Raw genomic sequence first — 27,704 nt, forward strand, 5'->3', positions numbered from 1 at the left:
TCATGTACATAATTTTTGGTGTAATTATTTTTATATGGAAATAGTTATGTATTTATGATTCGATTCGCAGTTCATTTCGTTATCTCGAAAGATCGTTTCCTAAAATCGGAATGAATGTACCGCTTGTGTAGAATAAAAGCTATAAATAACAGAGCATTTCAAACATTCTATATAAATTCAGTATCTTCTTCTTCATTCTTCAAACTTTCATCCGCACCCGATGGTGCATAGGGTACTGCATCATATAAACGCAGAGTTATCTTGATTGTTAACACAAGAAGGAAAGGTGATCTGCCCTCCACTTTAGGTACCAGCCCAGGGTAATATTGAATAAATGTTAGAGTGAAAAAATCTCATATATATTCATTTGACACCTTCCCCTAGGAATCAAACCCGGGACCTCCTGTAAGGTAGGCGAGCATGCTGACCATTGCACTAGAGGCGGCATTGAACAATTAAGCATAGCAATAAACTGACTAAACTTACGGGTTGAATATTTGGTGGAGATGTGGAAACCATCCTCCCGATGGGCTGTACTGCAGCTGGAGGATTACCCCGGTTCTGAAAACAAATTCATATTACAATTTTAAAACATTTCAGATGGGTATTTTTTAAAACTTTTTTCATTGATTGATTCAGCAGTCACTTTGTGGTAAAATCTAAACATTTTTAATTTGAGTTTTACTTGGTAAATACCACTATTTCTTCCAATCTTTTAATACCACGATTTTAAGAAATACTGGTATTTACTAAGTAAAACTTAAATTAAAAATGGGTATTTTTGACGCCTGCGGACCGCTGCCAACAGGATTTGATAATTACGTACATAGAATTAAGACCTCGACAAAAAGATTGGTATATAATATTCATATAAAAATATTGGATATATTATTTTCTGCCTTTGAAATGAGGCCGGCACAGAAGGTTAAAATTCCCTTCCCCGTCCTTAAACATCAATCAACCAAACGGGTAGAAATACCTTTCCCCTCTGAAGTCTGTTAATTACAATTTACACATTATTAATAAACTGCCTAAAGAAATTGAAAAAATTGAAGATATAAAAATTCTTAAGAAAAAAATTAATGCCCATTACATGAAAATCTTGAAAAAAAAAATTAAAAAAACTTTTATACCATTAATTATATAAAACATTAAACCTTGAGTGTAAGTCCCTCTCCAAGCACAAGAGCTCAGTCTCTTTTTTGGAGAGGCACAGCGAATCTAAAACTATAAGTTTGCCATATGTATAAATGTTTAGAAATTGTATTATGTTGTACTTAAAAATGTAACTATATTAAATGGATAAAAAAAACACTATTATGATCTTGAAATGAATATAAACAAGATAATTAACTTGATATGACTTTGAACTTACCATGTACGTGTTAAGTTTCGATTCTTGCGGTATCATGCAAGGAGTGGAAGACATTCCGGGCGAAAATCCATACATGGAAGGGTCCATTGTGAGATTTTTCCTGGAAATTGTTTTTTAAGTTGGTTACTAATATGTACTAACAAAAATGCATTCAAACTTTCATAAAACAATGTTGGGAATCTAACAATATAGATAATCCCCAAAACAGGGTTTTTTTCTTTGATACAAGATTTTTTATTTGTTCGTTCATTTCGCAGTGATAAATCTTCAAAATAACAGAAATATGACCTTTTACAGTAAAAAATATTGTGAAATAGTTTACAAACATAACAATTGCATTTTTACACCGTAATTTGTTAACAGAAACAGTAAACAGAATCTGGAATGCAAGTTTCCTTAATAAAAATATAAAAATTCAGCAGATTAAAAATGTTAAAATGTTAGCGTGTTTAGCTACCATGCTGGAGGTCCCGTGTTCTAATTCATAGGGGGTCAAAATAAATTAAAGAAGGTTGTAAATATAAGGTTGTTGGATAAAGATCTTTATTAGGTATGACTGTCGTTACTTGATAGTATTATTGGACAGTAATACTATTAAATACCAATTAATTTAGACTACATACTAAAATTGACCCATTTTCATACATAGAATATTTAAATAAATATAATCACATATCGCTCACTCCTTTCAAGAATGTCATAAATCAAAAATCGACAATTTTCAGTTGTACATGTTTTCAGAATGCCCAGAAAATTTACGATATCCCAGCAAAAGAGGCTTGTTTTTAACTTAATATTTACCTGCTACAGGGTAGAAAGTGTTGTTTTTGCATTTCGAAGAAAAGTAATTGTTTAATTATTTTTTGAAATATATTAAATATTTTTCAAATGGAGAAAAAACCTTCAGGTTTTACCTAAAAAGATCTGTTGCACACTAAAAAGTTCAATAAGTGGCTTGATATTTATTTTTGATACATTGTATTATATTTTTAAACTTTAAAAACATTCTCCTGAAAAATCAAGTTTTTTGATGTTAGACGTTCTTGAAAGGAGTGAGCGATATGGTAGAGTCCGTGGTCTAAAGCCTAATCCCGACTATGTGTAGCGTCCGGTCATATGCTAACTACGGAAATGCCATACTCGCGTGAGTCCCAACCGTGATATTTGATCAATATAACTAGATTTTAACAGTCATCGATAAAATTTACGGTCTTACATTATATCGACGTGCCCTACGTAAAGTGCTATAACTACATTTTTGTAAATTTTGAGATATTAGGTGTATGTTATGAACTGACCATTATCTACAAATATAAACAAACAAAAAATATATATAAAATAAATTACGCATAGTTTTCAGGAGTATAAGACGCTATCTACATCGAATTTTCGAAATCAACTGAACTCTTAATTTAACTAACTACTTAATTAAATTAACTACTTAATTTTGACAAAGCATAAAGTTTTAAAACGACTGAATACATTGTTTTATCATGTTTTTGAATGTTTAATACTAGTTTAAAATTTCAGATAAAACCGTTAATTAATAATAAAAAATTGTTGAAAAAATCTTTTAAGCTCTCCCCTGTAAAGTAACAGATTTGCCGATAGAGTACTTTACGTAGGGGCCGTCGATATGAAACCATGCACAAGTTAAATGGTTATGGGTAAACTTTGTGTCAAAAGTATATGTTTTAATCTCTGATTCATGGTGATTGAAACTGTTAAGAATCATCAGTTTGTTTGTTAGCTGTCAATTTCCACTGTTTTCTTATTCGCGTGATGATAATTATATAGGGCACTGACTCGAGTTGAGGCAGTGTTTTATTGATCATCACTTATGGGATGGCAAGACTATCAGTCCTGCTCATCAGGCCAGTCCAAGATAATAAAATTAAATATTAGTGAAAAAAATATTTCTACCCATAAACTCTAGTATGGTGGCCAAAAGCATGTACTACTTTAAACAGCATTTCATACAACAACAAAAAAACTAGTAGCTCTTAACAAAATGTCCATACGGAAATGATATGTTAAGGAAAACCCAAAATAATCCCACAATATTTTTTTCTTTTCTAAAGTTTGTAATCTAAATGAATTCCTAGAAACAGTTTGCTAACTAACTAACAATTTTTTAAGTTTAATAAACAACAAACTATGCTTCATAATACCTTTGATAATAATTCGAGAATTGATGGACTAGACTGATATATTGATTTTAAAACAAACATGGATTCTATATTTACAAGTCAGGTGCCATATTTTTTACACAGTAAACTGTTTTATATACTAATATTCAAACTCACATGATAAACATAAAAGAACGTAAACATTGAACCGTAAAAACGTTGGAATTTGTAGTCAATTAGGCGGAAATCATACATTTTCATTAATGATTGAAAACATATTGAGAAGATGTCCCAAAACATTTACTGTGCCTGCGACAAAAAAATAGCATATTTTATGCGTAATGCGACAACAAAGAAGATGCTGTGCTGTGATTGTTCATTCATTATTGTAAAGAATTGACATAATGTTATTAAATAGATGCAATCCAAAAATATTCACAATATTGTGTGTGGCGTCCTGTAGTAAAAATGTAACAATAAGAAATATTAGACACAGGGTGTATTCTCAAACATCTCATTTTATACATATTATACCATATTTTTCGAAGGAAATAATTATTGACTTACCGTTGCGATCAGTCAGGAAGCGATTCGTCTGTTATTATGATTGTTTGACTTGTTAAAACAAAGCAGCTAGTTGACAGCAGTTGCGCTTGCAGACCCGTTCTCGCTTTCTGTATCGACCGGTCTAGACTGTGTTGCCAAATGGAACTCGTATCCCAACCGGTGGTTCCATAGACAAAATCAATAAAATCAAACTCGACCGCTTCTTAAGAAATGAACGTAACCCTTGATAAAACATATTATTTAAAATCGGTTTCCTTAAACTGGGGTTCAAACATTTTTTGGCAACTAAAAAAATCCTTAAATTTTAATCGCCATTTTGCATTTTTTTGTGAAATCTATGTATATAAGATTTGGCCCCCGCTGTATAGAGAAAAAAATACCAAACAACCGACATTTTCATTGTATATTGTCTGCAGCAAAAATATAGGAAACGACCCCAACAAAATCTCTCGCTTTGTAAATCCAACCTATACTAAAAATGTGTACAGGGAGTATGTGAACAGGTGTTCCTCGACGTGACCCATCCACTCCTCAATTACCCTTACATCGGGTAGAAATCATGACGTAAATATGGACAAAAAAGAAACGTTGACATTATGTTTTTAGATAACGAGAATTATAACATTGTGTTGATAATTCACACTTATTATTTTTAAATCATTAAGCACTATTTTATCGTTTTGCCCCTTTAAAATCAAAGAAAAAAGAAATTTAGAATTTGAACTAGGTACCACCTAATTTTATGATTTTTTAAAAATATTTCTGCCAGTGATATATGGTTGAAGTTGAATTTGAATGTTAAAGAATAGAATCATAAAGTCCGTTAAATTCAATTCTTTAAGAAAAAGAAAATGACAACATGAGATTCAACGTGCACCCAAAAAACTGAAAAATATTGGATACGGCCAAACATCAGACATTAGAAAGAATTTTAAATAACTTGAATGACGTTAATGTAGAAGAGACGATCAAAAGAAGGGGGTAACTAACCCCCCCCCCCCTTCTCCCCACCTACTTTTCTCCTACTTCAGCATAAGGGCGGCATGGCGGTGCGCTCTGGCGCACCGCTACGAGGAATGTTCCAAAAAAAGTTTTATATCGTAATTCCATTAAAGTCATTAGTTGTTTAAAACTGTTATTTTTTTTACATTTTGAGTTTAAACATAAAAGTTAAATAAGTAATTTTACTATGGATTGAATAAATAAATAAGGCCTAACGAAGTTAAATACACATATTCTTTGAAAAAAAATAAGTATGTCAATTTTTAAATATTTTCGTAACAGCGGTTATTGAAAACAAAATAAAGAGGGTCCGAATTTACAAATTCTGACAGAAACATTTTATCAAATATGAAAACAATCTATATAACTTCGAAACCCAAATTTGAAGTTAATCACCTTTTTGTAATATTATCAGGTTATCTGAGTATTGCAAATTATTTAAACTGTTTGGCTAGGTTTCGATTTCGAAAACACAGGAAAGACCATATATTTTAAATAACCTAAAGTTTTAGAGGCTTATGTTATATCACTCATCGTGTCCCTATAATTTCATGTAATTCATGAGTAAAAATTCTAGGCAAATACAATCGCTGGGGTAGACCGCCATACTTACATATTTGTGTATACTGATATTACAGTTTGTTGTCTGTGATCGGTATTGCCAGTCGATCGCGATGAGATTAGCCAATTTTATTGTTTATGTGGGGGCCTTATTATCATCACTTTAAATAAATATAGTCTATGGTTGTCATTTGTGATCTGTCACTTCAGCAAGCTGACGGAAATTAGTGACTAATTGCTCGGGATTGTAATTTCAATTACCATCACTCTTTCCTAATTTTTTATTATAATTAGTAAACGACGCGTTGACCATTCTGTCTTGTGACTTATCGTTAATTTAATTGCACCTTGACTCGATACTTTTTTGTTTGTGAATATGGAGAGCTTTCATTCCGATAGATTTACTGGGACTGTCATCCAACAAGATTTTCAGAAATTGTCTCGGACTATTGAGAGCAATATACAGAAGATATCCCAAAATGGTACGTGTTTTTTATTTTCCACATAACTCAAAGACAAGCGGGCAATTCCTGGCATATTGACATTGTTTTCCGGGCGCGCCGCGTAATGAGTTTGCTTATCTATTATCGACAATTATTATTGATTTTTGTAATTGCTACGGCGCCGCGTTCCTTTGTTATTTTTAGCATTTAATGCCATCTAAGGTTTCAAGAAACAAAGCATTCGTAATATTAGCTTACCTATGTGTGTTTGGTCAAACATTATTGACATACGTTTGACCAAACATACATACAAATTACTTTAAAAACATGGGATGCTATCTAGAAACACAGTTATCAGGTACACAAAGAAAAAAAAACACATGGCTAAAATTATCAGAATAATACACTTGTGGTTTAACATGTGAAGATTTAAATGGATTGAGAAGGTTTTGCAAAATATTAAATCAATAATACAACATTTTTTCGACGTATCTTTAGAACAAAAAATAATTTTTTTACATCTTCCGAATTCAGTTAAATTAATTTGACTGACATGGATCTATTATTTTTTGACATCTCATCAAAGATGAAGAAGAATATGGAAGTCTGGGCATTTACGGGGCTGACGACCGTCATAGGCTGGTTTAAGTGATCACTTTACCCACGTGTAACATTCACCAATTCTACCCATTATTGACAACCACACTACTCAATTTTTTTTTTTTGAATTACCTAACGTCCAAGTGACTCTGAAATCTAGCTACGGCTTATGCAACACCGTTTATCATGTCCCTACTCAGGCTTCAACTTTAAAAGTTTCATAGCCTATGCCTACTGGTGAGTGGATTTACTCTTTATGTTTAAAGTTACTATAATTTCATGTAATTCATGAGTGAAAATTCTAGGCAAAAACACTCGCTCCACACTACTCAAATTCATGGAAGTTCTATACATATGAACCAATTTAGAAACCTTGTTCTTGAATCACTAGAACTTCACTAGAGACATCTATTGGTGAGATGTAAAGAAGCTTTTTAACTCCTGTAATTGGAGATAATCCAGATTTTGTGAACAAGTATTTGGACACACTCAAAATGTTGTAGACATGGATCTAAATGTGTTTCTTTGCCTCCATTGCTTAGCAATCTCGCGTTACTATGTTTGACGTCCTGGGTTTGATTCTTGGGGTCTATAAGATTCTATGGATCCCAAGACGCACCTTACCACGAAAACTGGCAAAACCTTATGTACACCTGGTATTTCCCTGAAATAAAATGGATTTCTCATTCATTCATTCATTAGTTTGTTAGGATAAATTGGTTCAAATGACAATTATAATGAATTATAATAAAACATTGATATTAGATCTTCTTTCTGGCTCCATCCCAACTTATCGTCTTTGTAGACTGTTAGGGTCAGCTCTCCTTGTCTTCAGGTTGTAGGTCCTTCTATCATATATAACGTCGCCTAGGTCATGCCTTCAAATCGTGTTATTTTTCTACAGCATCCATGGCGATCGCCTGGTTTACAATATGTTCAGGTTCTCTACGTCCTATGTGCCCATATCATCTCAATTGCCCTTCCTCTACCTTACTTTTGATGTCAGTTACACCCAGGCTATTTATTTTGTCTCTAAGGGACATTCCAGCTGACCATCTGAGTAATGTTACACATCGTCCAGCATTCGGAGCCATAGAGGAGTGCGGGTCTGACAATTGTTTGGAATTAGATCAAATGACAGAAAAATAATCGATAATATTTTTATATTAATGAGACACCGATCCGCTAGACAGAAAAGCAAATATGACAAATAACGCATTTAAAATGTATTTATTGTTTATGATGTTGAAGGTTACCAAAATACACAAAAATGTGCACACCGCAGCAACGTAAGGTTTCTGAAACGCACACATATGTGCACACCGTAAACAATGTATTGATAATAATTCTGGCACACAAAATAAAATGGCAATTGGTGTTTTTAAATGCAGTAATACCCGAGCTAATGAATTTAAATTGTCTCAAGGTAATTCATTGTAGGAATGATTCACTAGTTGAATCGTAAATGATGCAGTACAAACACCTTCTAATTTCCTCCATATGTTCCTGAGAAAGGACTGAATTGTACTGTCATTATTTACAGTTCATAGTCCACGTAGTTCTTAGTTTAGAGCCATTACAAATGCACTTAAACCAATGGCGTATGAATCACACCATTTTGCATGAGTGCATTTCTCAATACTAATGTGAGTGTAACGGACGATCAGCTGGGCACGCGTCCCTCAAAAGGACCGTATTTATAAGATTAACAATTAGCGTAAATCTCTCTCTCTGGTCTCAATCCTGCGGATTGGTCTGTAGCAACAGATGGCATCTCTTTTGCCATTCTTGCCTATTTTCGGAAGTCCTCTTCAGCTCCTCATACGTCGAGCTAAAAGCATATATAATAAATAAGAATTAATGTATTAGTATGTAATATTATGAAATTTAAGAAAATGTATGTAATAATCAATATAAAAACATGGTACGGAGTGACTATCCGAGCGGTCACCCCAACAGTGAAACTAGACGAACTGAATGAGAAAAGGGGGCGTGGCTCCTACTACTTACGCTGAGGCCAATGGGGACCTAGTAGAAGGTAGTGGGGGTCGTGCGCGCGAGCAACAGGGGGACCTCCATACGGAGAGATTACCTCCGTACGCATATAAATAGATGTGTTTTTTTAATAAATATATCGTTAGACTTCACGGACACCGAGCTCTGCGTTTTACTTCAACTCCACCGACCCTTCGCCACTACTGACTTCGGAATCTTCTGGGATTTGACCATCGCTACGCCCACTGGACAACGAATTGGAACTACAACGAACCTGCGCATCTCTACTGGACATCGCATCGAATATAAATTGAAAATATTTTCACTCGCAGACCGAGCTACATAACTTTCAAGATTTACACAGCTACCCCTATTACAATCTAGCGGTGTGTGCGACACAGTGAGGACTTGACAAAAGAAGAGAATATTATCCCTTAGACCAGTTGTCCTTATTTTTTGGTGAAATGGAACCCTTTCGAAACAATAAATATTTTACCAGGCCCTAAAATAAGTAAAACCTTGTTTTATATTAATTTTGACTTATTTATCATTTCGCGTTTTTTAATTGCATTGTTATACATTTTTTTATTGCTTGACAAGCATTGTTGAAATTAAACATGCTAGAAATGTCCAAACATGTAAAATTTGTCCACCTCTGTAGTGTAATGCTCAGCACGCTCGGCTACCGTGCTGGAGGTCCCGGATTTCATTCCCAGGGGGGGGGGGGGGGTTCAAATAAATATAAGTGATTTTTCACACTAATATTTATTCAATATTACCCAGGACTGGTGCTTGAAGCGGAGGGTTGATCACCTTCCCTTCATATGTTATTGATCAAAATAACGCTCCGTTTATATGATGCATGCCCTATGCACAATCGGGTGCGGATAAGGGTTAAAAAAAAGTGTGCTATTTTATTTATTTTTCATATAACCAGACTGATATAGAGCAAGTCGCGGGATACATCTAGTATGTTATAAATAATTTGTGTATTAATTTTTAAATCAAACACAGATTTTTTGAGTCTAAGTTGTATTTTATTAACAAAAACACATGAAAAATTAATATTGTGACAATTTTTCGCCTAATTATGGCATTTTCAAATGAATGAAAACTCAAACGAATGGACATTCATTTGAAAATGACATAACTAGGTGAAACAATTGTCACAATATAATTTTTTAATGTGTTTTTGTTAGTAAAACATAACTTAGTAGACTCAAAAAATCTGTGTTTGATTTAAAAATTAATACATAAATTAAAATGGAGTTCTAAAAATTAAATGCCAAATCAATAAATATATTATAAATAATATTTTTAAATATTTTGTTGTCATCATCGAACTAGACTTAGCAACAGTAAAACGTTGCCAAGTACTGTTAGTACTAAATAAACTAATACTAGAAAACTAGAAACTGTCTTAGGTAACTATCCGGAACGTATAAACTAACGCTTTGCGTAGTTTCATAATTAAAGATTAGAGTCATTGCGTATGTGCCCCCCAAACCATCGAGCCACTCTCGTGATTACTTCACACAAAGAGTTACGTAGACTTCTCAACATGCGGGTAACATAGAAAACCCAGGCAGTACAAGTGCAGTGTCAAAAGTCATGTTCAAATTTGACCCAATGCGTGTGAATGATTAAAGTGTAAACATGCAGTATTTACAACATTTTGAGTGTGTCCAAATACTTGTTCACAGATCTGGATTATCTCCAGTTATAGCAGTTATTTTTCATATTATTTTTTGACATTTCATCAAAGATGAAGAAGAATGTGGAAATGCCCAGACTTCCGTATTCTTCTTCATCTTTTATGAGATGTCAAAAAATAATATGCAGTATTTATTAGATTGTCCTTCTCCGTAGTGTAATGGTCAGCACGTTTGGCTACTGTACTGGAGGTCCCTTGTTTGATTCCCAGGAGGGGGGGGGGGGTCAAATAAATATAAGTGATGCGTTTATATGATGCAGTGCCCTATGCACCATTGGGGTGCGGATAAAGGTTTAAAGAAAGGTTTATTAGATTATACACTTACGCGTTGATTTTGTTTGTTATAGTTTCGTCAATGCAGAAAATGGTTAACCAACTCAATACTACCCAAGATTCCAATGACATCCGCAACCAGTTGTAAGTATTGCATTATTATTTTTTAAAAATGTTATCACCTTATTTATTAAATACCAGATTGGATAAAATTTGGAGACATAAGACCATCTCTTTGGCCACAAAAACTCGACTAGTTAGGGCACTAATTTTCCCCATTATAAATTTTGTATTTATAAATAAAAATCATATAAAGACATAGAAAGGAGAGTGAATGCTGGGAACAAAGTGAATGGTGCACTGAAATCAGTTATAGCAAATAAAACCTATCAGCGGAAGCTAAACTGGCAGTGCACAACGGAGTCCTGGTTCCAACTCTAATGTATGGAAGTGAAACATGGAGTTGGCAAAAGAAGGATGAAAGTAGACTGAATGCAGTCGAAATGCGATCTATCAGAAGAATGTGCGACAAAACGATGTATGATAGATGTACGAATAGTGAAATAAGGAAGGAATGCAAAGCTGAGATAAGCATTATGGATAAAATTAAGAAAGGTGTGTTGAGATGGTTTGGACATGTAGAACGAATGAGTGAGTAAAGAATGGTAAAACAAATTTATGAGGCGAATGTTAGCGGGAAAAGAAGCAGAGGAAGACCGAGAAAAACATGGCACGATCAGGTATGCCAAATACTTGAAAGTGGTCAGGTTAGGAGTCGTAACAATCGGCGGGTATGTATGAGGAGATGCATGAACGTGGAAGAGGCGAAGAATGTTTGCAAGGACAGAGTGGTGTGGCGCTCTATTCTCTCTGCCTATCCCTGCGGAAAGCGGCGTGATGGTTAGTTAGTTAGTTTTTTAAATTAAAATCTTTATATTTACATATAAAATTTACCAATTTGTACAATGCATTTTTCTTCAGTCAAACAATCAGATAGCTGTGCCAATATACACAAGCTAGTACAATTCCCTGTATGCTACCCAGAATGCCCTACCCGTTACTTCTGTTTTGTTCTATGTACTCCTCGTCCATTTCTTTTCCCATATACCAGTAATGTCCTGCATCCTTTTTTGCGTGTATCATCTGTTTCCCATCAAATATATTCCAATCCTTGGAATGCAAATCCTAGAAAATTGCACGTAATCGTCCTGTTTCTATACAATTTATGATTGAGTATACACCCCATAGTTTGAGGACCAGATGATCAATAATTTCTGCAGGTTACATCTGAAAATGAAACGCCATTAACAACCGTTTAACTGTGTCCATTTACAAGTATTTTAAATTGTCAATGCAATATGTTCCTCTATCATCTTTTCGAATAAAAAATTCATCCAAATTGATGCACAATGAATAAGATTTAAAATAAAACATCATTATAATCAGTTGGCATTATCTTGCACAGCGGAAGTCGGTAACACTGTCATTGAGAAGGTCTTGACACTATTGATCCAGTATTTAAAATATCACAATTGTTGGATGTTTTTCCTAAATATTTTCTGCGTCATTCGTGCTGCAGACTATTGTCTTTTTGTCCTTTGATCTCGCATCACAATACGCTGTAACAAAGAATTGTTTATCTCCGTATATGGACATTGCGAAATTCGTATAAAGGGAGCCCATTTGCCAACTGGGCGCTCATTTTATTTCGCAGTCGTGGCAAAGTTGCCACTTGGCGTAGTTGAACCTACTATTGCAGAGTTTTCATTTTTCTTGTGATTTTTAGCCAACCCATTCAAAATTACACGGAGCAACTGGCTCGCGACACTTCCGGTTTGTTGAAGAAGATAATGACCATGAACCTGTCTGGACCGGATTCACACCAAGAAAAGTTGACCCGGGACCGATTGAGTGAGGAATTCCTGAGCGTGCTGCACGTCTTCCAGGTAATCCAACCATTTTTATTTTGATATTTATTCTGAATGATGTGATGAATGCTCATGATAGTTTAATAAGTCCAAAGTTGTGATTTTCGAAAGAGATGAATGTAGATCTAGGTGTAAAATAGTGGTGAGTGCAGAATTCTAGAACGAATGATTTTGTATTTATGGAAAGTATGTTTTCTAGGGAATTAAGAATGGTGTGTTGAGATGGTTTGGGCATGTGTATCGAATGAGCAAAGAAAGGATCGTAAAACAAATTTATGAGGCGAATGTGATTGGTAATAGAAGCAGAGGAAGACTGAGGAAAAGTTGGTATGATCAAGTATTTCAAATACTTGAAAGTGGTCAGGTCAGGAGTCAGGATAATCGATGTGTATGTATGAGAAGATGCATGAATGTGTTGGAGGTGAAATTGTGCGCAAAGACAGTTAGTGGGGTTCTATTCTTTCATTAATTGATTCAGCAGTCACTTTGTGGTAAAATCTATCCATTTTTTATTAGTGTTTTACTTAGTTAATACCACTATTTCTTAAAATCCACTGTGAAAAATCTACGGTGTTTGAAAATGATGCGGAATGCATCGAAACACGTGTCACAGTAGATTTTAATAAATATTGGTATTTACTAAGTAAAACATTAATCAAAAATGGGTTCTATTCTCTCTGCCTACCCCTGAGGAAATGCGGCATCATAGTTAGTTAGTTTTATGCTTTGTAGGGATGACAGGATTGATTACAATTTAGAAAGGAGTGTGAATGCTGAAACGTAATGAATGGCATACTGAAATCAGTTGTAGCAAACAAAAGTCTAACTGCGGAAGCTAAAGTGGATGTTATGGAGTTGGAAAAAGAAGGCTGAAAGTAGACTGTAAGGAGTTGAATAGTGACGAATGTGCCAGCAAACAATTTTTGATAGATGTTCAAATAGAAGAGAAAGAATAAGAAACTAATACAAAAAATATAATAGAATTAAGGAAAGATGCAAGGCTGAGGAAAGAACAATGAAACAATTATATGAAGTGAGTGTAGTCGAAGATAAAAGCAGAGGAAGTCCGAGGAAAATTTGGCATGCTCAAGTATTTCAAACATTTGGGCATGGACAGGTCAGGAGTCGGAAAAATCGACGGGTATGTATGAGCAGATGCATGAATGTGTAAAAGGTGAAGAATGTTTGCAAAAACAGAGCGATATGGCATTCTATCCTCTCTTCCTATCCCTACAGAAAAGCGTTATGTTATGGTTAGTTATTTATATCAATTGACCACATATCGCTCACTCCTTTCTACAACGTCATATATCAAAAATTGACAATTTTGAGTTGTGCATGTTTTCGGAATGCCCAGAGAATTTACTATATCCCAGCAAAAGAGGCATATTTTTAACTTAATATTTACCCGCTACAAGGCAGAAAGTGTTGTTTTTGCATTTAAAAAAAAAGGTATTGTTTAATAATTTTTATAAATATACTAAATATTTTTCAAATTAAGAAAAAACATTCAGTTTTTACCTACAAAGATCTGTTGCACAGTAAAAGGTTCAATAAGTGGCTTCATATTTATTTTTAAAACATCCTATTATGTTTTTAAATTTTAAAAACGATCTCCTGAAAAATCTAGTTTTTTGATAAATGACGTTGTTGAAAGGAGTGAGCGATATGTATGTAAGTGGAATCAGTCATAAAGAATATATTATTTATTGTCCCAATTGACAAATTGCTTTGTATTATTTGATCTTGTAATATGTATTATTGTATATGGTACGAAATAGAGCTCGTATTGTTATGTATGCAGATACAGGGTAAAATATTAGCAATTTAAGCATTGCCAAAATATATCATACAAATGCTATCTAAATTTAGCCCACGTTCAGTCTGCAAGGTCAGAAAAGATCAAATACGGGGAGTGCGCAAATGCTTTGAGGACTCGTATGGATCGTTTGATATTATATTTGTCCATTACATACCATTAACTAACATTACATTCAGATTGGGTAGTTATAGATGAGTGTGTGTGGACACTTCGCTTACTCCTTTCAAGAACATCATAAATCAAAAAACTTGATTTTTCAGGAGAATGTTTTTAAAGTTTAAAAATAAAACACAATGTATTAAAAATAAATATCAAGCCACTTATTGAACTATTTACTATGCAACAGATCATTTTAGTTAAAACCTGAATGTTTTTTGTCCATTTGAAAAATATTTAGCATATTTAAAAAAATAATTAAACAATACCTTTTCTTCAAAATGCAAAAAACAACATTTTCTGCCTTGTAGCGGGTAAATGTTAAGTTAAAAATTTGCCTCTTTTGCTGGGATATAGTACATTTTCTGGGCATTCCGAAAACATGTACAATTGAAAACTATCAATTTTTGATTTATGACGTTCTTGAAAGGAGTGAGCGACTTGTGTTTGTTACAGATGAGATTTATGCAAGTGTCTGGATCTTTGATCGATTTTAAACCCTAGAATACAAATTGAAAACGACCATCAATGAATGGTGATAAATATGTGTAGATCTAAAATCTGTCAAATAATTTCTCCTCTTATCCTTATCTGCACCCGATGGTGCATAAGGCACTGCGTAATATTGACGCAGTGTTATCTTGTTTGATACTCTCATGAAGGCAAGCTAATGTCAATCCTGCACCAGTACAGAGTAATATTAACACATTTTGGACGGGTGTTTCTTACGCCTGTGGACCGCTAGTCACGGGATTTGATAATTATTTACATAAAGAGATTTGTACATAATATTCATATAAAAACATGAAATAATTCCTTCTATTCTTATTTTGAAATGATACCAGTGCAGAAGGTAAACATACCCTTCCTGTCCTTAAGCATTAATAGACCAAACGGGTAGAAATACCTATCATGTGTGTGTTAACACCCTTTGCACTTAAAAGTTTGTTTGGTATGTACATAACGTCATGCCCTCCATTACTCTAAGGAGGCGGACGCTACATACTTAAAAAATAATATGTATATTTGTTTATTTGGCGGTATGCAGGGCTCGGGTATTCATTGGCAGTTTATAGGTGAAGTAATCAGAGATGGTCACTATTGGAAAGGTCCGCTATGTGTGGATGTGTCAAATCATTTAGCAAAATGTTTTTTTTTCAACTTTTATTTATTTGAATTTTTTTTCAAACAGGCAGCTCAAAGGACAGCGGCCCAAAAAACGAACGAGGAGGTTCGAAGGCACAAACCTAAAACTAACACTGGCGATCCCTTCAACTTGGGTAAGTAAAATAAAAAAAAGTGGTGGCATACAAGTGTGTTATTTTTATGTTCAAATGAATATGGTTGTTTTCTAGCCAATGCCGCAAATGAGCTCATTGAACTAGAAACTGCCGGCAATCGCAAGGACCAGCTACAAGTTCAGATTCCGACCGAACTGGAGATAAGGAACTTTGAAGAACAGGAACAGCATATCTTGGAACTAGAGGTAAAATATGTTAACAATCAAATTTTGTAGATTTTGCACTGCCTTTTATATTTTTACAATATGTTGTTGTGTCGATATTGATAGCAGACATTTCAGCTGCTATTGCAGGGATTGTGTCCAAGAATATTGTACTTTAGTAAATATCATAAATTTATAAATTTCTCTCAATATTTACTGGGGGAATCAAAGGGTGTTTTAATTTTTTTTTTAATTTTTTAAAATTAATTGGGTATAGTTACGGACACCCACTATATTTTCCTTCTTTTTGTTATTGTGCCACTCTACGCTCATGGTCGATATAATCATTATGTCAATTTTCACTTAGTCTCCAACATTCTAAAAGCGACTTAGTGCTTACGGCTATTATCCTTGGCTCTACCCGACCGAGTTTCTCCAGGGTATGTTATGTATGGCTATAATTGTTTAGAGACTAGAAAGAATGTGTATTTGATTACACATTTTTATCCATTGTTGCGCGGTATGATCGATAATCCTGAAATTATCCAGAGCAGAGGTCTGTATGTTCCCGATAGTCACCTAAGACAGCGTCGGCACAGATTGTTTCACATTCCTTTATACAGGAACAACCTGCCAATGGTTATGCCTGTAGGAAGAGCTACTGCTATGTTGAACATTATCACATTGGATATTGATCTGTTCCATGTGTCCGAAGGAGTTTCTAGAAGCAAGATTCTTTTACAGCTTTAAGTCTTCGTATTACATTTAATAAATATGCCTTGAATATTGTTTTTAATGTATGTATTAATTTTTTGTTGTTGAATAAAATTGAATTGAATTGAAATGAAATAGTAAAACCTAATGAAATAGTGAAATAGTAAAACCGCTCTCAAGTTTTTAAGGCAGGATATACATCTTCCCATTCTGCATGTACCTTCCACTTTGCCTTGTAATATGTTACATATTAATATTATAAGTTAAAAAATAAACTTTTTCTTCTAATAATAAATTAATATTTTATTGTTTATTATTGAAATGCTTTATTTTAAGTATTTCTCTCCATTGTAAAATGGCCAAAGCATTTAGCTTTTCTTTTCCCGAGTGTCTTAAAATATCTCTATATGTGTAACTCTCTCAACCTACAATATTTACAGCATTCTTCTATTGCACCATATTTCAAACGCTTGGGTGAGAGTCCATAGTTGATTTTCGACAGCATAGAGAAACGCTGAAAAGATATATTTTACAAAATCTTGAAGTTTATATTACTAAGGAAGTCACGCGTTTTGAAGATGCAGTCTCTCGTCAATATTTCCTATTTAAATATAATTTTTGCTGTTTAAAATGTGGAATAATTAGTGAAATTACATAAAGCGCATGACGGGGTAGCTGCTAATATAAACAGCGTAAGGCATCAGCTACAGAACTTTTGTTATGCCAGGGAATTGAGCAATATCTAAAGGGTTTAAGTTTTTTTCCGACATTTCTTGGTGGAACTGCATTTTATATAATAAAATAATAACAACTATGTAGTTTTTTTTACATTTATTTAATTTGACTAGTGAACTGATTCCACTATTATCAACCTCATCAGACACCCAGTCACTGGTCAAATAAAATAAATGTGAAAAAAACTATATAATTGTTATTTTATTATATATCTGAAGAGGGTTTAATGCCCGTGAAGCTTGTGAATAGCTAATATATAAAATTTTCTTTTTCCCGCTAGCGGAACATCACCAGCGTGAACGACATCTTCAGGGAACTCGGTTCGATAATTCACGATCAGTCGTCAGTTATCGATTCGATTGAGGCGAACATTGAAACCACTTCCGGAAACATTGAATCCGGAAACGAACAACTCCGGCAAACTTCCAGCTATCAGGTAAAGTTCTTATCCTGCGTAAGTAATTAGTTGGAGGAGCTTAATCCGGAATGACGCCGCAACACAAAATTTACCGCCTAGTTTTCAATCGGACATAAGGAATCACGGGACTTAGCATTATTTTTTGCATTGTATTATTTTTTGAGTTTTTATACATACACTATTAAACCAGTTTTGTCTGCCTCCGTTATGAAGTGGTTAACGTGTTTAGCTACCGTGCTGAAGAACTCTGGTTCTATTCCCATTAGAGTTGAAATAAATATAAGTGATTTTTCACATAATATTTATTTGATATACGCCCGGGTACAATCGCAGGATTGATCACCATGCCTTCATGTTGTCAACAATCAAGATAATACAACTTTAATATGATTCAGTGCCCTCTGCACCATAAGGGTTAGAAGCAAAACTAACTATTTTTCTCTTTCTCTCGCAATTAACCTGTCTTAGTTTGTATTGACATAGAACTATGTTAATCGATATACATATATGTTGACGCATCTCACATTTTGTGTGTGCTATACCAACCACACAAATTGTACTACTGATTTTAAGACATGGAATTACCCCGAGGTACACATAACTTACAAAAGAGGTACGGGTATGCAACCTCAAGTGTGCTAGCCATAGCTGCTATTCTGCTTTTCATATCTTATATTCCTCCTCCGTGTCTTTTCACTTAATTCATCTGTATCCTATCAAATATCTATTTCTGAGAATCAGCAGCATTAGAATATGTACCAAGACTGAATTGCACCACATTCAAATTTGTTTTTTTTTCGTAAATTGCGATTCCAATTGCCAACCTTATAAAAACAGGACAATTATTTCAACTTGATTTTGAAAAATTATATCCAAAAAAAAAAATGTCAAACTTATTATTAGCAGACATGTTAACATATTTTTATTGTTTTTTTATTTTTTTATCACTACTTTTAAAAAAATATTCCGCATTAATGTCACAGTAGAATATTATAATGTAATACTGTAAGAAGTATTGTGCTAAATTTAAAAAAAAAACAATATCCAAACATGTAAAGTAAATTTACTTTATACTTTTTTTATTATTTTTACTTCACAATTTTTACACATTGTATTTGATGAATTAAATTTTTATTATAATTTTTTTTTAGTTCCGCTGATATTCCTTATTGTATAGATATGAGATCGTCCAACAAATAAAGTTGTATCTGCAAATTTCTTCAAATTTGTCATTTCGTCCACTATTCGGTTCATAGGGTGTCCATATTTTTATGTTACGAATTTTACATATGTTATGAAAAAAAAAATGTTCTGAGGAATGTTCCCCTTCAAGAAGGTCTTGCAAAATTTGGATATTGACTTAGTCATTTCGGGGGTTCTTTTTTGTATGGAGTCCACTCAGCGTTTATTGGATATCAAATATGTTTAAAAAAATTGTACCAAAAATTTTAGTATCTTAATTTTATAGTAGTAAATTAAAACACATTCTACAGTGTTTTAATATAAAACTGATGTTAGACCTTGCTTTTTAAAAATAATTTTTGTTCATTTAACACATTGTTGTCGGGCAGTTTTTTCATCAACCCCGACCCTCAGTGTACTAATCACAAGTAACCGCAACACCCGACTCCCATCCTAACAATGTTTTTTGGTGTCTATTTGCGCTCTACGAACAGTATGTGAATAGAACGCTTATAAGCGTCTCCCGCTCTTGACCAACAGTATGTAAAAGACGCTTTTGAGCGTTTTCCGCAAACAATGTGTTAAGTAATTGGAATTAAAAATAATAATTAAGGGATTAAAAATACGCTGAGTGTAGATCGTTGATAGTTTCAGATAGATTGTCCGCCGCCAGAAAGTAATGTTTAGCGCATTTGGATAATATTCTGGAGGTCTCACATTCAATTCCCAGAGGGGAGTGTTTATTAAAATAAATATTGGTGTTTTTATACTCCGATTTTTATTTAATATTACCCTGGACTGGTCCAAATCGAGCGCAGGAGTGATCCCTTGCCTTCACGTAAGCAACGATCAAGGTGACACTGCGTCAATATGATGCAGTGCCCTATGCACTATTAGGTGTGGATAAGGGTTAAAAGAAGTTAATTTGATGATCACTCTTGCGCTTCAGGGACCAGTCCAGAGTAATAATAAATAAATATTAGAGTGTAAAATCATTCATAATTATTTACACCCCCACCCCTGGAATTCGAACCCGGGACCTACATCAAGGTAGCTTAACACGCTAAGCACTACACCGTGGAGGCGGATAAATAAACATTGCAACAATTTGTAGGTAGTGGTTTTAGATAATTTTAGAGTCATCAACTCGTTTTCTGCAAATCCAACTTTATTTGTTTGGTAAGTTGGTATGTGTAAAGTTCTTGTGATTGTCACAATGGCTGAATTCTTTTTTTTTACCCATTTTTAATATTATCTTATAAGTTACCAAGCAACCGCCTACCTCACTATATATATCTGTGTGTCGGAGCTAAAATAAGTATTTGCGTATTACGTATTTTTCAGGAACCCTTTAGTCACATTTTTTCGTGTGAATATGTGAATTGATTAAGATTGTAAGTACCGAAAATGATTTTGCACGTCTTTTAAGAAAACGCAATGTGAAAATAGCACTTTGTTTTCCACAAAATGTCCGAAAAGTTGAAACAGTAGCGGACGATTTTATTGTTATATGAATTATTTTGACCGTAAAAATTTCTAACATATCGCTACTTAAATAAGCAAACTGACTGAACAAAATTATATTATGTAATTACATTACAATTTGGTAGTGAATTTTTTAAAATTTCATTTCTTTTTTAGTATGAATTACATTATAATTCAAAAGTATATCTATCTTTGATTTTTAGCCTTTTTCGGATTTCATTAACTTTTTAAGCCTACTTGCTACTGTCAGCAACGCCACAACGCCATTTAACAATGTTTAGCATGTAATGCACCATTTCAAAAGCCAAACACCCCGAGACTAACAATCAAGCCAAATTTCATAATTTTTTTGAATACTCCAAAGCACATAAACCACAATTGTGTCGCCTACTTTCAAGATCTGCCAGATCCAATTTTATAAGATTTTAAAATAAATACTCTATCTGAATGTCAATTGTAAGTTTTATTGTTTAAAATATTTATGAACTTGAAAGCCCTGTTAAAAAATACTTAAAAACTGCATTTTGTTTCAAATTCCGCTATATTCATGGAACTAGCCTTCTGACCCATATCGGTCAATCAGAGAGCGGGGACAGGTCAAAAATTAAGATGACGTCATTATCGGTTTGTGTCTTGTGTTTTTTTTTAAATACTGAAAAAAATTCTAAAAAAATGGGAAAGTTTTCTATTTTATAATATTTTATCAAAAGATAGACAAATCTTTGAAACATAAATGTCACCCGGAGAATTTAGTATTTTTTGTAAAATCGACTTACATGGATCTGACTGATTTTGAAAGTAGGCGACACAATTAACATTGCTAGAATTTGTAATAAAAAAAAAGGTAAATAAAACTTATTTTGAGATTTTTGGTGCTTAGTAGTTAATTAATACACATGTTCTCTTCTCTTCTCTTCCAAATCCTTTCTCTTAAACCAGCAAAGTATGTCCGCAAACTGCCGCCAGCTTCTTTGTATCCGCCTGAGTCAGACCCACATGCCCAAGTCAGACGTAAACTGTTGCCTCGCAAAAGGGAGACCCCTTGCCTTGCAAACGAGGGGACTTGTTGCCTTGCAAAAGGGAGACCCATTGCCTCGCAAATGACGGGACCCGTTGGCTTGCAAATGAGGGAATCTGTTGCCTTGCGAGACAGGCAAGCTTAATTAAAGCTCTCGGGAGGCACGTGGAGCATACGGGCTAGCCAAATGGTTAATGGCAGCAGTTGTTAACATATATTGTTGTACGTATTACCCTTTACAAACTTTTGGCTCGGACATACAGATGTATATATTTAGTAATTAATTTAAACATAAGTACTATAGATTTTATTTTTTAAGTTATGGATACTAGGCATATGCATATTTTTAGTTTTTATGTAGTAGCGTTATAATTAAACATTTGACTAGATAGAAACTTGACCCTGATAACATTGCCTTTATGTAACGTAAGTTAATGTTACCTTTATATAATGGTCCATATCATAATGGTACCTTATTTTAAAAGTTCCTTAAGAGTTCCTTAAAAGTTCCCTAAAAGTAGTTTTAATAGGGATAAAACGGATAGTGATTTAGATGTTGTATATCTGGAATTGCTTTTAGCTTGCCGAATACATGGCTGCCGCGATTCTGAACAAGATGTGCTCTTTTTGCCCGCTTTCAAGTCACAATACAGCGATAAAACAATAACAGTCTTTTCCTCTCAACAAGAACATAATAATAATAATAACTCCCAGCCAAATACCAGCTCGTACCCTGGGATGCTCAGACTTTTCATATCGATTTCACTAAGACGTCATTTCCATATTCTTTCATATAAAACGATAAATCTTTTATCTTAAGCTGAGACACCTATAATATGAATATGTCATCTGTAGGGTGAATAATCCAGTGTCTGATGAATAATAATAATGATAGTGCTATTACCGTTCGAATCCTGACAAATTTTGTTAAGATTTATCTTACTTGTACTATCGTGTAGTTTGAGAAGTTTTTCTCTCAAAGTGGGCGTTGTTTGTAAAGAGAAAAGGCAAACGCTTACTGCCAACAAATGCTGAAAAAACTTGCATTTCTTCGCCATCATCTTTAGTATAACAAACGATAGATACTTCATCTCAAGATGAGATTTAATATACCATCCGTAGGGTATATAATTCAGTGTTTCATGCGATAAATAATAAAAATAGTTAAAATCAAAAATTATCCGCTTTAATATAGTTTTTACTGAGCCAAACAGTTGTTTGCTTCCCGTTTTTTGATTTTACGACTCCGCTTTTTAAAAGTAACATATTTGTTTTTCATTTTTTTCAGAACAAGCTCAGGAAGAAAAAAATTTACTTGGTCTTAATCGTAACATTAATCTTGGCTATTCTGGCCATCATTATTTTTTACCACTAATAAACTTGTTCATAACCAAATAATATCAATCAAAGAGCATAATATATTATATTATTCTTTCATAATTATCTATTGTACCTTTACAACAGTATCTAATATTTATGTAAGTATTTAATCAAAGTTTTTTTCTATTTTGACAAAATTATGTTTGAATAATTATCGTATTGTAAAATTGACTTTTTTGCGATTTAACCTCTTGAATTTAAGTTTTATTTTTTTTTAAAGGAATTTACCTGTTTTTCTAGATTCAGTCGTGCATAATAATAAATATATATATATATATATATTATTTTTTAAATTTTAGAGCATATTTACAAATTGAAAATTTTTATTTTTATTTATATATGCATTCAGTCGTGCATACCTAATAATAAATATATATAAATAATAAATAAATATTCTTATATTTTTTTTAAATTCGAACATATAATTTTTTTTTTAATTTTATTATATATATATATATATATATATATATATATATATATATATATATATATATATATATATATATATATATATATATATATATATTCTTGATGTAAATATTTTTGTGATTATTAGATGGTTCATCAGCGTATTTTGTTTATTACTCTGATATTATTTTTACATACATATAGTTGCAGGAAGTTTTGTATAATTTGATTCCTTTCGTTGTTCTTCATTTGATGTTTGTAAATTCATGATATATTTAGGTTTTTATTGTAAATGAAAGTAATAATTTTCGTGTAACATATTGGCTTCTTAGTATTCGGAAAATCAATAACAATTTATTAATTATACAACTAATATCACTTACATACGTGTAAAGCAATAACAGTAATAATAAAAAATTAAATAAGAGCAGTAATCATTGTAATAATAACAATAAATTAAAGGATAGTATAAAAAATAACAAATTAATTTTTTAAAAATTTGTTTACTAAATCACTAAAAATAATTATATAAATAAAAATCATGTTTTTCTTTATAAAAATAATGATACTAATAATTGTATTTTTACTATACGTTTATGTATGTCTACATGTATATATTGTTTTATTAGCTTATTATTACTATCAAATGTATATAAATGCATTGCTTGGCTAATAGGTTTACAGGACTAATTATTGATACCTTACAATATCTTCTTTATTTACTACAAATTCATATATTACTTAGCTTCAATATCTGGCCAGTCTAGAATGGTCTTCACACTGAACGCCCTAGAGGCCCGGAACTGCGCTTGATGCACTTCTAGGGTGGACGCGATTTGAAATTTCTCAGAATGCCACCTTCTAATACATGCGCTTTGATCATCTATTTTTTCCGAGCGGTCATTATCATTTTATTTGATAGAAATAATATTATGTTTCCGATACCAAATGCTTTAAGATTCCATGGATTTTTTTATATGTACTTTTTATAAAGCATTATTGGGATTTAATTTTTTTATATCTTAAGAAGTTTTTGGTCACAATAATTCAGTAATACAGTATATGAGCTGACCATAAATATATTGACAAAATCATAATTTCATGATTTGACATTGATCACTTTGTGGTAATAGTAATGACATTTTTCTTAATCATCTTTTAAATTTAGCATTATCATTTTCATGTCATAATATATGTCTGTATAAGCGCCCTTGAGGTTTTACAAAAAAAATAATCCACAAAGCCTTAGAGGCTTATCTGCAGGTAGGATAGTAAGGATAGGGAAGGTAAATGTGAAAAGTACGTCACAAACACCCAGACCAACTATAAACAAATTATTCTTGAATTAATTTTGCAATTGGTGGGAATCGAACCCGCGATACTATACGTTTCGCAGTCAAGCGTCTACCCAACTAGGCCACATTACCAGGCAAAATCTATCTATTTGTAATTAAAATTTTGCACGGTTTATCACCATTTCTTAAAAATCTATTGTGACACATCGCTCACTCCTTTCAAGAACGTCATAAATCAAAAAATTTGATTTTTTAGGAGAACGTTTTTAAACTTTGAAAATATAATACAATGTATTAAAAACAAATATCAAGCCACTTAATGAACTTTTTACTGTGCTACAGATCTTTTTAGGTAAAACCTGAAGGTTTTTTCTACATTTAAAAAATATTTAGTACATTTAAAAAAATAATTTTACAATACGTTTTCTTCAAAAAGCAAAAACAACACTTTCTGCCCTGTAGCGGGTAAATGTGAAGTTGGTATGCCTCTTTTGCTGGGATATAGTACATTTTCTGAGCATTCCGAAAACATGCACAACTGAAAATTGACGATTTTTGATTTATGACGTTCTTGAAAGGAGTGAGCGACATGTTTTGATGCGTTCAGCATCATTGTCAATATCAATGTGGCGTTTGATAATGATGCTGAATGCATCGAAACACACAACATCGAGATACAATAGATTTTAAGCAATAGTGGTATTATTTTACCGAGTAAAATTTATGCACATAAAAAGTATTGTATTTGAAATACAATACTTTTTTTGTATATAAATTTACTTGGTAAATAAATACTAAGTAAAATTTTGTGTTGTATTTAGATGCATTAATGTTTACTTTACTGAAATATAAATTATTGGCTTAGTTCGAACAACATGTTAACTACACTCTAATAAAAAAATTAAGTGAAAGATGATCCTCGGCAAAGATGTGTTGAGTAATTGCAACACAATAAATAAATCAATTAAAAAAATATACTGCAATTAAACTACATATTTAATTTATTTTAATATTGTACTATCAATAATTAGTCATGTTACCTTATCAGATAATAAAAAAGAATAAAAAACAAGTAACATTCCACGCATTAATAAATTAATACTAATTCGTTTGGTTATTTCTTGAGTTGTCCTCATTGCTGAGGGTCATGACCACTTTTGTGTCCTCAAAACATTTAGTGCGGTTGTCCTCCACTTGTCTCGATTCACCGCTATACGCATCGCTCCAACCACCGACAACTTTTGGCAGCCCTGATTTGGTCAGTCACTCTATAGGGAGATCTTGCTCTTATGCTACCTTCAACCTCTCTCATGACCAAGGCTGTCATCGTTTGATCTGGAAACCTAGCGAAGGACTCTGTCATCTATATTTAGCTCTTTAAAATAAAATTAAGATTGTTTGTCCTTAAGAGGCAAATTGAATAGGTTTAATTCTTTTTAAGCTGTTACATTTGTAAATGAATGGATAAAGGATTTATATATGGACTTATAGGGATATATCGCTCAATCCTTTCAACAACGTCATATATCAAAAATCGACAATTATCAGTTGTGCATGTTTTCGGAATGCCCAGAAAATGTACTATATCCCAGCAAAAGCGGCATATTTTTAACTTAATATTTACCCGCTACAGGGCAGAAAGTGTTCATTTTGCATTTTTAAGAAAAGGTATTGTTTAATTATGTTTTTAAATATACTAAATATTTAATTTATTATTAGATTAAAACCAATATTTTCCCGTCTGAATCAAACCCAGTCTGATGATGTCGGTAACGACGAAACTCGGTCGCTGGTCAAATAAAAAAGTGGAAAAGCTAAAAATATTGGTTTTAATCTAATAATAAATTAAAAATGCAATTCCATCACGAAGTGTCAGTGGATAATATAAATCTATTACTAAATATTTTTCAAATGGAGAAAAAACGTTCAGGCTTTACCTAATAAGATCCGTTGCACAGTAAAAAGTTCAACAAGTGACTTGATATTTATTTTCAACACATTTTATTATATTTTTAAACTTTAAAAACGATCTCCTGAAAAATCAAGTTTTTTGATATTTGACGTTCTTGAAAGGAGTGAGCGATATGTGAAACATATTTATGACATTACAGGTTTCCGATCGGAGAAATACCTTTGTCCACATGTATGTATTTAGAGACAGCCGTATCGTTATAACTTTTATAATATATAGGCTTACTGTGTGCTTAATGTATCATATTTTTAAATCACTTTTCACGTATGTTATTGGTGTTGATAAAATTGACTTAGTCGTATTTCTTACTTGTGACATCTCGTTCATTCGGAATTATGAATCTGGGCTTGGGAATTTCTCAAACCCTCTTATGGTCGAAATGGATCTATAACATATTAACTTTATACCCAAAACATCTGTATTGATTACATATAATATATTACAATTTCATAAATAACTTGATTTTTATTTTTGATTTGCTCATTAAAAAAATCTCAATTTCCTTTCACTGTTCCTTCTTACGTCATGACAATCTTTCTGTCATTTATAAATCTGGATAAAAAAATACACAGGTGTCTGTAAAAAAGCAATACTTTCCTTAATATCAAATATATATATATATATATATATATATAAAATTAATTAATTTTTATAGGATTACTTTGGTACGCATTAAGCTCATTAATTCAAACAACTATAATTCGAATAAAGTATTTTAAGTAATATTTTTGGTTCTGGCCCCAACGTTTTCAAACAAAATCTGTGTTTGTTTTTTTAAAAAAGTATTTTGCTAGTGTTTCGAAATAAAATTTTGTGAAAAAGCCGAAACCCGTTTATTTAAAAAAAAATCTTTAAACTAAAATTTTATTTTTGAAAATATTCAGTTACAGAAGTTTTTTATTAGTTATTATTTTTAATTGACTGAAATTTACTAAATATTATTTTATTTAAAAAATCTGTCCATTCCGGACGAATTAGCCGATAGATCACACGCTTCGAACAGCCATAACTGGCGTGCGTAAAGTGATATTACCACTTCGCAACCACAGCACTGAATTTGGCGAGTGCGCCTTTGCTATTGCGGATCG

General features: G+C 32.7%; 2 protein-coding genes across 3 annotated transcripts in view; one reads left to right on the forward strand and one right to left on the reverse strand.

Annotated features, from left to right (window-relative positions):
- PAN3 (Poly(A) specific ribonuclease subunit PAN3) overlaps positions 1 to 4,204 on the reverse strand; it is a 20,026-nt gene extending 15,822 nt beyond the window's left edge. The window contains exons 1-3 of the mRNA XM_088260183.1: positions 4,072 to 4,204; positions 1,376 to 1,475; positions 487 to 561 (exon numbers count right to left, since the gene is read on the reverse strand). Of these exons, the coding sequence (XP_088116309.1) occupies positions 487 to 561; positions 1,376 to 1,462 (162 nt within the window). The 5' untranslated portion in view covers positions 1,463 to 1,475; positions 4,072 to 4,204. The remainder of the gene's footprint in view (positions 1 to 486; positions 562 to 1,375; positions 1,476 to 4,071) is intronic.
- The window catches only part of Syx7 (syntaxin 7), a 24,245-nt gene extending 1,289 nt beyond the window's left edge, over positions 1 to 22,956 (forward strand). The window contains exons 1-7 of one of the 2 annotated variants that reach the window (XM_088260185.1): positions 5,795 to 6,116; positions 10,734 to 10,803; positions 12,446 to 12,605; positions 15,758 to 15,845; positions 15,921 to 16,051; positions 17,739 to 17,894; positions 22,850 to 22,956. In XM_088260185.1, the coding sequence (XP_088116311.1) occupies positions 6,011 to 6,116; positions 10,734 to 10,803; positions 12,446 to 12,605; positions 15,758 to 15,845; positions 15,921 to 16,051; positions 17,739 to 17,894; positions 22,850 to 22,936 (798 nt within the window). In that variant the 5' untranslated portion in view covers positions 5,795 to 6,010 and the 3' untranslated portion in view covers positions 22,937 to 22,956. Of the gene's footprint in view, positions 1 to 5,794; positions 6,117 to 10,733; positions 10,804 to 12,445; positions 12,606 to 15,757; positions 15,846 to 15,920; positions 16,052 to 17,738; positions 17,895 to 22,849 lie in introns of those variants that run through there. The other variant, XM_088260186.1, reaches the window with a different exon arrangement.
- The last annotated feature ends 4,748 nt before the right edge of the window (positions 22,957 to 27,704 follow it).

This window comes from Brachycentrus maculatus, unplaced genomic scaffold, assembly GCF_059751285.1.
Source record: "Brachycentrus maculatus isolate JH-2025_06_01 unplaced genomic scaffold, ASM5975128v1 h1tg000126l, whole genome shotgun sequence".
NCBI classification, from domain to species: Eukaryota; Metazoa; Arthropoda; class Insecta; order Trichoptera; family Brachycentridae; genus Brachycentrus; species Brachycentrus maculatus.